The following is an 11,971-nucleotide window of genomic DNA, read 5'->3' as shown; positions in this document are numbered from 1 at the left end:
TTTTTGTTTTTCGAGACAGGGTTTCTCTGTGGTTTTGGAGCCTGTCCTGGAACTAGCTCTGTAGACCAGGCTGGACTCGAACTCCCAGAGATCCGCCTGCCTCTGCCTCCCGAGTGCTGGGATTAAAGGCGTGCGCCACCACCGCCCGGCTCACACATTGTTTTTGTAAGTTGTCTGTAACTGGAGGTTTCTTTCCCACCCACCAGTTCCCGAATAACCACTCTGAGGCTTAATATTAATTGCAAACGGTTTGGCCTATTAGCTCAGGCTTATTATTAACTAGCTCTTACAACTTAAATTAACCCATTTCTATTAGTCTATATTTTACCACGAGGCTCGTGGCTTGTTACTTCACATCTTGTTCCCTGGCAGCTGCTGGCAGCTCTCGGACTCCACCTTCTTTTTCCCTTTCCCTTTGCTTGGATTTCCCACCTGGCTCTATTCTGCTATTTTGGCTATTGGTCAAATCAGCTTTTTTTTGTTAACCAATGGTGATAAAACACAGTCACAGCATACAGAAGGGCATCCCACATCAATTGCCACAGTATGTCACATGATATTGCTTGGGCAATGGAGGAGTCACCTACGTGAAAGTGTTGTCTGAGTCATCATTTAACATTAAGTCTTCTCATGCTTTCTCCATTAAAATTATCATCCTAGGTGGTGTGTGTTCTTGGTGAGTAGGTAACTGTTTCTTAAAAATACACTGTATATCATTTTGAAACTTTTTTAGACTCTGCTGAACTAATAAAAATGTATTAAAAGTTCCTTTTTGTTTTGTTTTGTTTGTTTGTTTATTTTGAGGCAGGGTATCACGTGTCCAGACTGGACAAGGATGACTTTGAACTCCCAATCCCCCTGCCTCCACTTCCCAAACACTGGGGTTTCAGGAGTGCATGGCCACAGCAGCCAATACCATCCATCTTCCCTTTAGGTTGTTTTTGGTTTTGATTTTCTCAGACAGGGTCTCTCTGTGTGGTCCTGGATGTCCTGGCACTCACTCTGTAGACCAGGCTGCCTTGAACTCACAGAGATTCACCTGCCTCTGCCTCTTGAGTGCTGGGATTAAAGGAGTGTGCCACCACTGCCTAGTATCTTTAAATTTTTTGAGTTGATGTTATTGGCAAATATAAGTTTGGGAGATTGAACATTGACATAAAGCATTAGTCTTTATCTCCAATAATTTTTTTTTTGCCTCAAATAAAACTTTCTGGCTGGGTAGTAGTGGTATACACCTTTAATCCCAACACTTGGGAGGCAGAGGCAGGAGAATCTCTGAGTTTGAGGCCAGTCTGGTCTACAAAGTGAATTCCAGGACAGCCAGGGCTGTACAGAAAAACCCTGTCTTGAAAATAAAATCTGATATTAAGATAGTTATAACGTGGTCTGGAGAGGCAGCTCAGTAGTTAAGAGCATTGACTGCTCTTGCAGAGGACCCAGATTCAATTCTAAGAACCCATACATAGTGACTCACAACCAACGCTTAACTTCAGTTACAGAGGATTCAATACCCTCTTCTGCCCTCTGAGAGCATAGGCACCAAGGTACCTGGAGCACATACATACATGCAGACAAAGCATTCATACATGAAATAAATAAATCTAAAAAAAAAAGAGAAAGTTATCACTTTTTTCAGTTTGTATACTTTTCATCCATTCACTGCAGAAAGCTATGAAATAGTGCAAAGACTATATACATCCTTCACTCAGATCAACTATTTGTCTTATTATTCCATCTGGCTTTTATATACTTATTTATATTATAGATAAATATGTGGCCATATATTATATAAAACTTTCTGAGCCAATCAAGAGTAAATTATAGACATCAAACCCCATCAATATACCTTGGAGCAGGAAACAAGCCGATATTCTGCACAACCCTCCAAGAGTAGAACCAGGAAGTTCACACTGTTACAGTCCTACTAGTAATTAACCAGGAAGCCAGCCTCGTCATGGTGATAAAATAAGGGACAGAAACACCTTGGAAGAGGAAAGAGCCAATTTGGCTCACACTTTCAGAGGTCCAGACCATAGTCACGTGGTCTCATCACTGTGGGCCTGAGGCAGAGTGAGTGAGACAGGGTCAGAGATACAAACGTATTTCAGAAAACATCCTCATGGACCCAGTAATACTTCCTCCAACCTCGCCCCCAGTGCATTCAGCTATGAACTGACCAATGGGAGAACCCATTGATGACTAGCATCCCCATGATCCAGTCACTACTCAGAAGCATCACTATTCAGGGGTCAAGCCTCTAACACAAGAGCCTTTTCACTCATTCTTCTGGAATTTGGGGTTTTCAGCCATTTTGTCCTGATTGCATCTCTGTCTTTGTAACTTAGACCTTCTTCCAGACTCTCCTCTCTGATGGGAAAATCTACCTAAGTCTTGGGTAGTCCTGTATGCCCTTGCTAAGAACGATAAGTCTTGCCAAGCTAGTCATATGGGCAAATAAGTAGATCAGGGCACCCAGTGTGTGATTGCTGGACCATGGCACGTTCCCAGGGAAAAAACTGGTGTGTTCACTAAATGCTGAAAGATAAGCCTTTGCCTCTGAGTTCAGCAAGGATGCACCCACTCTTCCTGTACAGCCTTCACATAGGCCAGCTATATCCCCCACAAGGCTTGAAGAGGGAGAAATGGGCCGTGGAATGTCTTTCCATTAGGAAGGAAGGTTCTCATCTGGGTCACTTAAAGTCCTCTGGAATAGTCGGTAATTACGCTACCCGTCGGATCATGTTTCCCGTGCTAGGTTCCTGGATAACGATCAGTGCTCTGCCGAAAGTGGTGGGATGTGTCTGTAATCCTAGCACCCCGGGGGGGGGGTGTTGAAGGAGGAGGACTACCTTGACTATGAAGCCAGCCTGGACTGCAGTGTAAGAGCCTTAATACAGACTGTAACTTCCACTGGCTGCTGTTGTTTTGTTATTTGCTAGTGTCTGTAGCCCAGGCTGGTCTCAGATTCTAAGCGGAATTCCTCAGCTTTCTGAGCACGGGGACTGCAGGTGCGAGCCACCTCGCCTGACTTCATGCCTGACTCTAAGTTTGCCTGATCACAGAAGACCCACTCCAGACTTCTAGACTATCCTTTGCATGATGCCTCTTTTCCCTACCCTTTCAATTCCAGTCTGTTTCTTCACATTCATCGTGGTCTCTTATAGACAAGTCGAACGTGCTACACAGTTGGCAATGACCTTAAGCTCCTGATTCTCTGCCTCCACTTCCTGAGAACTGAGATAGATTACAGGTGTGCACCACCACGCTCAGCTTTGTTCTTGCTTTGCTCCCACCCTCTTCCATTACGACATCTAGGATTCTCTGGCTTTTATTTGGAATTCATCAGCAGGAGCTGAGTTGATCCAATGGCTGATGATATCCCAGGTAGACAAAGTGCTTGTGGTTTTTTTTTTTTTTTTTTTTTTGTTTTTTTTCGAGACAGGGTTTCTCTGTGGTTTTGGATCCTGTCCTGGATCTAGCTCTTGTAGACCAGACTGGTCTCGAACTCACAGAGATCTGCCTGCCTCTGCCTCCCGAGTGCTGGGATTAAAGGCGTGCGCCACCACCACCCGGCTTCCAACTCACACTTTTCTTCAGTATCTTGGCTCTGTCTCACCCAGTCACTTTCAAAGACTGCTTGGCATTATCCGTTGTCTTTGTGGGGTTTTGAAGTCCTATGGAAATTGATCTTTTGATTTAGTTATAAGCCAGACTAGTGTGTGCTTGAGACACAACTGAAAAATTACATCAAGAATCTAATTGATAGTTAAAACATGAAAATATCACAGCAAGATTATTTTGGTGGCCATCACACATTTATTTGGAATTTTATTTTGAATCCACATTGGAGAATCCTTAATTGGTCAAAACCTTCACGTAGCATACTGCCCATTGGATCCTTTACACCATAAAGGTTCTCAATCTTCCTAACGCTGAGACCCTTTAATACAAATCCTCATGTTGTAGTGACCCCCAACCATAAAATTACTTTTGTTGCTACTTCATAATCGTAATTTTGCTACTGTTGTGAATATCTGTTATTCTACCCATGGCTGTGGTTGAAAACCACTGTTTTAATGTCTCTCTCCTGGCAGCCCCTCCAGCAGCCACCCTTTGCCAGCAATCTCCAGTTCCACTGTTGTGCTACCCGACGTAAGGTGTTTAAATTCTTGTACCTCAGTTTCCCTCCTCCGGATTGCCTAAGAGTCTGTCCCGGGTTTGTTCAGCAGCTGTGTCCTCAGGGTCTGGCCGGAGCAAGCGGAAAGCCGGTGATCGAGTGCTTTAGAGCTCGCATCAGAGGGAGGCATCCACGGGCTGCGCTCCCAGGACAGCGGGGAAGGAGCCTGGCAAGCGAGGAACTGGGAAGTCCGGGCCGTGGCTGCTTCTGGCAACGGAATGTGCCCCACCCTCGCGGCATGGCTGGCATCCGCTCAGCCCCGACGGCCAGAACTACGGGCGCGTGCGGAGACGCATGACTCTGGGTCCTACCACAGCTCCCTGACTCAGGATCATCTACAACGCTGAAAAACCCGCCCCACATGGAACTACACGGCCCAGGGCGCAGGTGCCTCCTTCAGAGACGCCGAGGTCTCTGCGCAGAGCCCGGCGTGTGCCCCGCGTGGCAGCTGAATGGGAACCCAGGACACCCCTGATGGCCTCTCCCAGAACCCATCCTCCCGATACCCACTTCGGGGTCGCACCCGTTGCTCCCACCACCCAGCGCAGCAGTAGCGGTACAGACACCCAGTGGACCCGGGTCCGTCCTCGGGCCCGCCCCCGAATCCCCATTGGGTTGGTCCAGGCAGGGGCGGGGCCGAGGAAGAGCGCCTAGGTCAAGGCACCTGAAGGCAAGTCATGCTCCCGACTTTCGCGGGTCAGCGCCCCAGGAGCCCACGTTGCTCTGCTGGTCCTTCAGACTCAGCGATCGCCTGCCGAGCGCGTGGTGCTCAGTCATTGCTTAGCTGCCAGCGATAGCTACGAACTCAGGGGATCCTCGGCGCCATCCTGTCCCCGCCGTCGGGGCGTCTCTGGATGCGAGTCCCCTGAGATGGCTTCGCGCAGCGGGCTCCTCTGGCTGCTGTGCATGGCTCTGTGTGCTTTGGGCGGCTGTCACGGCCCGCGTCCCCCGTACGTCTTTCCCCAGCGTCGCCTGGGAGTACACGAGCGCCGAGATCTGCAGCGAGAGATCCTGGCGGTGCTCGGGCTGCCTGAGCTGCCCCGACCCCGTGCGCCACCCGTCGCCTCCCGACAGCCAGCGTCCGCGCCGCTTTTCATGTTGGACCTGTATCACGCCGTGGCTGGTGGCGATGACGACGGTGTGCCCCCGCAGCCCCACCTGGGGCGCTCTGACCTCGTCATGAGCTTCGTCAATATGGGTGAGTGAGAGAGAGAGGAGGGCCCGGGTGGCTGTAGTCTCCATGTGGAGAGCACATGGCCACCTGTCTGGGGATAATGTTCCTAGCCACCTGTGTGGTCCTCCAGGAGTGTGAGGCCCTTGAAGCAGGGAAACACGGTGCAGCAGAAACGACCAAGGGGAAAGCAGGGACGACAGGGGTCAGGACTGGAAGGTCTGAGGGCTATCGCGGATTCCCCGGGCCTTTGCCCACCAAGGCGCCCAGGAGTGGGAATCTGATGATGTCCAGGTCCCTCTAGGCCCAGGTCCTGGAAAACAGTTGGTTCTGGGAAGACTGATGAGTAAACAGAGGGCTATGGTACTGTCCCTGTGATAAACGCAGCCCTCAAGAGAGGGACAAAGTTCAGTGTGGAAACCTGTGGTCATATCATCAAAGTGACCAGGGCTGATCCTCACGCCCTGACGGCAGGTTCTTTCCGTGTAGCAGGAAGTGGGTGGATGAAGTACACTGTCAGGAGGTGGAGTGGACAGACTCAGACCATGACTTGTCTTGTGGGCTTGGGCCCCACAGCTGGCTCTGGACTTGGCAGCGAGTGAATGTGCAGGCCAATGAATGACCCATGGGGAGGCTGTGACACTCTTCAATCTCCCAAAGTGTGGCTCCTTTCTCTAGGTATCTCTTGACCTCAGGACCACTTTCTCCTACTAGTCTTAGCGGCATTTTTCCCCAAAGCCTTTTATCTGTAACCACAAGCATTTACTTTTGGTCCCATCTCCCATCCCACCTCCTCCCACCCCCACCCATCCTCCCTGTCCCCCCTCCACCCTGCTCTGCTTCTGTCTGTGACAGGCAGCCTGGGCTGCAGCAGACACTAGGCTGGGACTGGTCCCAGGCCTTGACCTGAGAGCAGGGGGAAGATGGACCTTGCCATTGCCACCAGTCCCTTGCACCCACTCATCCTTCAGGGGCACGTGGAACAGGCAAGGGCAGGGAGACACTGGGAGTCTGGAAACCACCTGAGAAAGGCCCAGGCTGCAAGGCTGTGCATCCAGTGCTCAGGTTTTGACATACTTTCCAGGGCGAGAAGAACTTTGTCAGCGGGGTGTAAGGGGCAGCAGCAGGTTTATGGTGCCATCAGCTCCTTGTTTCCTATCCGGAGGTAGGAAAAGGGGACACAGTCAAGTAGAGACTCTCCCGTCCATGGTTGCTGGTGGCTAAAGTGGGGGAGAGCACAATGAAGGACAAGACAGTCCTTAGCCAGCTCTGAAAGCCCACAGCCAGGAGAGCACTGCAGCCAGTGGGCTCTGGATACCGCCTTCCTGCTTCAAGACCGGGCTTGGGTACTTAAGACAGACCACGTGTGGCTCTCCAGCCTCAGGAAGGCTGACCGAGGGTGCAGGAATAGTCAAACTGACGAGAGAGTTGTTCAAGAATGTCCCCCCAGGGGAACCTCTGATCAAAATGAGTCACCACCCAGCCCATGCTCTTCTCCCCTCCCCCTCTGGGTCAGCATGAAGAGCCCCAGTGGGAACTGTTGCTGTGAACGGAGCAGTAGCCAGTACTGCAGTGCTCACTTCCCCCTGGGACCCCTAGTAAATCCCTAGAGATGGCAAATGGATGAACAGAGAGCCAGGGGAGGCTGGACCAGGGCCAGTGCCTGCTGATCCTCATCGCTGATCCTCATCCCCGCTACCTGCATCTCAGTTTCGCACAAACAACAGCAAAATTCTCAAGTGAGCTAGGCATGGTGACTTGGGCTTGTAATCCCAGCGCTCGGGAGACTGAGACAAGGAGGATTGCTACAGCTTCAAGGCCAGTCTGGGCACCAGAGTGAGTCAAAACACGTGTATAAACACAGAAAGAGGGCTTAAGGTAGGCATTTCCATATGTCTGTGTCTTCTGCACATTTAAACCTAGGCATGGATTCTAAAAGCCAAGCCAAAGCTGTGTGTCCTGTGTTTAGGATTTTTTTTTTCCAGTCTGAAAGATCTTTGGCCTTTTGCATATTCTTCCATCTGTTATTGGCCACTAGCAATAACACATGAACTGCGTGGGAATCCCTGCTTTATGGACTCGGGTTAAATGGCTAGCTCAGGCCCATGCAACGTGTCGAGGCCACATCCATAGTTATGGATTTTGAATTGTGTTTCCTACCATGTCACATTTCCCCCCATTATTGCCTGAGTGTCCCAGTAGGATCTGGATGCAGCAGCATCCCAGGGTGGCAATGTCTGTGACCCTGTGGAGCAGTGTGACAGCAGACTCCTGTCCCTGGTGTCCCTGTGCTCGGAGAAGGGAGAGCCCCAAGCTAAGTTGGTACTCTCAGCCTGGACCCCACCTTGTCCCCTCCCGATCCACCCTCAGTCCCTGCAGGTCTCTGCCATGCGTCCTCCCTTCTGTGGGCCTCTGCTTCTGTCTGTGTCTGCTGTGATAGCATCAGAAAAACGAGGTGCCTCCCAGCCCTGATCCTTACTTCTGTTTCTTTGGCACCTGCTGGCCTCACAGCTTCGTTCCTGGGAGGGGTGGCCTCAGGCTCCTGTCCTTCCCAAGGGTGAAAGGAGGCCTCTGCTTCTGTCTGTGTCTGCTGTGATAGCTGGGCCAAGGGGCTTCCAACCTGGGACTCACACAGAGAATTCCTATCTTGACGCCATGCCTACTCCCACCGTGATCTGGCCTTTCCTGGCTCCCCTCTCTGGCCTCAGTTTCCCCTTCTGTGAAATAGAGCTACTCATCTTTAAGGGGCTTCCGGGGCCAAGGGGGATGACAGCAGCACCGACCACTTGGCCAGACCTCCACATCTGTCCCTGCATTTGCATGCACAGTGCTGGCTCAGGAGAGCGAGGCTCAGAGAAGGCTGGTGATATTCCCAAGGCCACACAGCAGTTCCTCTGCACCCTGTGCTTATGTCCTCAATGTAGGCTCTATGCCTCCATCCTTAGCCGGGGGTCTGTCCTGTCCCTAGGCACTGTAAGAGCTATTGTATTAGTCTGAATGTGAGTTATGCTGTAAGCTGCACTCCTGTTTGTAAAGTGTTCCTGAGTTCACAGAAGTGTCACGTGCTCATAATATAAAATACAAGCCGCTCAAAATCAGGGGCTTCTATGGGATCCCCAGTTATACTAGCCAGTCCCCCAGTGCTCTGTGATTCCTATTGGCAAAGATTCATTTGACCTGTTTTACTTAAAACATTTTAAAATTGTGTATGCACTGCGTGTGTGTGCATACACATTCATGTGTGGGGGCATATGTGTGCACACAGGTGCACACACTTACGGGGGGCAAAGCTGACATTTGGGGCTTTCCTCAACTGCCCTCACTTTATCTATTGAGATAGGCTCTGTCTCAGAGCCCTGAGTGCACTGCTTTTACAGAGTTTAGCTGGCCAGCTTGCCCTGCAGATCCTGCCTCTGCTACCCGAGTGCTGGGATCACAGGCAGCCACCTTGCCTGCCGGGCTCTTCATCTGGGTGTGGGGATCTGAACTTCCATCCTCACGTCTCCACGGCAAATCCTTTACCACCGAGCACATCCCCAGTCTTTGTTTCTGGTCTTATTTTTTGACTTGAATGCTATTGAATGAATTAGCCCATAATGTATTCATATTAATTTATTATTAATAGCTATTTGGCTTTTTCTGCCTGTTGGATTTGGGGCCACAGTCAGCCTACATCTTCCCTGGCACTAGAGAAACTGAACAATATAAAAAAGGCCAATTCGATTCTCCGTGGCTCTCACTCCACTGTGTGCCACAGCCTCTATGGTCAGGTGCTCAGGGCAGACAGGCAGAGGGGAGGGAGACAGCCCAATGGAGTCAGGGGGCACTAAGAGCTGCATCAGGCATGACACCAGCTGTGCTCCTGACAGCCTGTGTTCCATGGGACCCAGCATGAGGAAGGTGGCTTTAGCCGGCATTCTAGGGTTCTTGGGGACAGAAGATGGTGAAAGTCACCTACACCTCACTAGGCCAGATGTTAAACTTCCAGGTCCACTCATTTTCATGGCTGTAAGTCTGAAAGTCCATGTCAATGGACCTTGAGTTCATGTGTGACTTTGGCATAGAACCCTTTCTCCGCCTCAGTTTCCCCTCTCTGAACCTCAACTCTGAAGACCTCAATTCTGACCCAAACTGTGCTCACCCTACTGATGGGAATTCCTCTAGGGATGAGTCATGGGGTGGAGGGCACACTCAGGCCACCTTCTCCCAGAAGCCACCTCCCCTCCCCCCAGGCAAGAAGGGGTGTGTCATCATGGACCACATTCTTACGTTTCTTCTGGAGGAATCGCACCCTTGCTCATATCTCCTGGGATGTGGTGGCCTGTGGGGGTGTTGTCTTTTAATTTGGGGTCTGGACCAGTAATTATGTGTGCAGAGCCGTTTACGAAAACGGCCTGTGAAGAAAGTCAGTGCAGAGACTCGCTGAAAATACCCCAGGAGAGAGCCTGGGCCTCGCCACAGTGCTGAGGCTCCTGGTGGGAGAAATTCCCCCAGGTGCAGAATGCACAGGTCACTAACCCCAGGCCCCACCCTCCTCTGAGGTCCTGCAGGAGCCCAGGAGCCCAGGGTCTTGTAAATCTGGTGTGGGCCCCTCAGCCTTTGGTACCAACCGCATAGGGCAGTCATGTCCAGCCCCTCCTCCTCAGGGCCTGGAAACCTGTCCCCACCCTTAAAAGCCCCACCAGGAAAGGAAGAAAATCTCACAGCAAGTGCAGACATCAGTGACCTCTGCTGGAAGCTCCCTGTGACATGGTTGTCACTCAGACCAGCGGCAGACCCCAGCCCCAGGAGCTGTGAGTGATGGGCACTGAGCCAGTATCCTGGGGAAGAACAGAAGTCTGCTCTCTCTGTCTCCTGAACAGGCTGCCATCCATCCACCAGACATGTGCAGCTCCTGCCCTAAAGAGCTCACTATCTAGAGGGGACACAACCCGCTGGCACAAGGGCAGGGGACAGACCCAGAGCCTGGTCACACTCCACCACTGAGGGAAGTCAGTGAAGCAAATCAAGCAAGGAGGAACCTGTAGCCAGGAATCGCAGTGGAGATCGCAGAGGAGCGCTGCTCACTGGCTTGCTCAGCTTGCTTGCTTTCACAGCTTGGGACTACCCGCCAAGGGGCGGCACCACCCACAGTGGGTTGGCTCCTTCCATATCAATCATTGATCAATACCCTACTGGCTTTCCTACAGCCTGTCTCAGTTGTGGTTCCCTCTTCTCAGATAACTGCAACTTGTATCAAAGTGACGTAAAACTAGCCAGCACAGGGACCCGTGGAACCAAGTATAGCTTTCTGTGTGCCTGGGGCATTGCTTTTTGCAATGTCTTCCCACGGTTTTGCCAAGCATGTGTGGGATTCTTGCACAGAATGGTCAATTCGCTCAGCTTCGCAAAATGCTGTGTAGATAGCATTGCTATCCGTACTGCAGGTCCTGTCTGACCTTACTTGTTAGGTTCTCAAAGGTTGTACTGACCCTATGGAAAGCATCCAAACCCTCTCCTCCATCATTCTTAAACCCATGACCCCTTCGGTTTCTTAATAACACCTACAAACAAAGGATATTCCCTAATTAGCTTTGGCTTTTTTTTTTGGTATGGTGGGTAATGATGTGAGATCAAATCCTGCACCTTCCACATTTACAAGGTTTTTTTTTTTTATCATCTCATTGTATCTCTCCTCCTCTTCTTCTTGAGACAGGGTCTCACTATGTAGCCCTGGCTGTCCTGAAATTCACTCTGTAGATCAGGCTGACTCGAACTCACAGAGATCCACCTGCCTCCGCTTCCCGAGTGCCGTGATTAGAGGAGTGTGCCACCATCTGGTCCTCTCTTGTTTGTCAAACCTCACTAGGGCTGAGTTTAACTGTCTTGTTCACTGAGATGTTCCCGCCACCTATGACAGCTGTGCAGAAATGAGCAGAGAACTACATCTGTCAGAGAAAGACACCAAACAAACCTTGCTCTGATTGTGAAACTTCAAAGACACGCTGAGGTGTTGTGGGACTCTATCCTTCCCACCCTGGTCTGGGGCTGCATGCATAGAGGTAAACCTGTCACCCAGCCCACCCCAGCCCTGCTGTTTGTCAGCCGCTGCAGGCTTGGGTCCTCACAGAAAGACAGGAAGTTGCCCTCAGATTTGCTCTGATAGTTCAACCTGGTGCTTTGTAGAACCTGGTTTGCGGTCAGCAAGCCTGTGGGTCACAGAGTTAATGACTTGGAAATGCATAATTAAAATCTGTTAGGTTTGGGGAATACTCTGGGCTGCTTCAACCCCTGCTTACTGGAAACACAGATTTTTGGCATTTGGCAGTGAAAGGAGGGGCCAGGTGGTGGCACACTTTTTCAATCCCAGCACTTGGGAGGCAGAGGCAGGTGGATCTCTGTGAGTTCTAGGCCAGCCTGGTCTACAGAGGAAGTTCCAGTATAGAAAGGGTTACACGGAGAAACCCTATCCTGAAAAACAGAGAAAGAAAGAAAGAAAGAAAGAAAGAAAGAAAGAAAGAAAGAAGAAAGGAGGAAGGAAGGATGGAAGGAAGAAAGAAAGGAAGGAAGGAGAAAGGAGGAAGGAAGGAAGAAAGAAAGGAGGAAGGAAGGAAGGAAGGAAGGAAGGAAGGAAGGAAGAAAGA

At 50.7% G+C, this 11,971-nt stretch overlaps 1 protein-coding gene across 1 annotated transcript in view; it reads left to right on the top strand.

Moving 5' to 3' along the window:
* Window positions 1-11,971, top strand: part of LOC101984846 (bone morphogenetic protein 8A-like) — a 53,725-nt gene that overhangs the window by 28,844 nt on the left and 12,910 nt on the right. The window contains exon 2 of the mRNA XM_005353298.2: window positions 4,095-5,375. Within this exon, the coding sequence (XP_005353355.1) occupies window positions 5,048-5,375 (328 nt within the window). The 5' untranslated portion in view covers window positions 4,095-5,047. The remainder of the gene's footprint in view (window positions 1-4,094; window positions 5,376-11,971) is intronic.

The sequence above is a fragment of the Microtus ochrogaster genome, chromosome 10 (assembly GCF_000317375.1).
Source record: "Microtus ochrogaster isolate Prairie Vole_2 chromosome 10, MicOch1.0, whole genome shotgun sequence".
Lineage (NCBI taxonomy): Eukaryota > Metazoa > Chordata > Mammalia > Rodentia > Cricetidae > Microtus > Microtus ochrogaster.
Note: the sequence above shows the minus strand (reverse complement) of the source record. Positions and strands in the feature narration are given on the sequence as shown.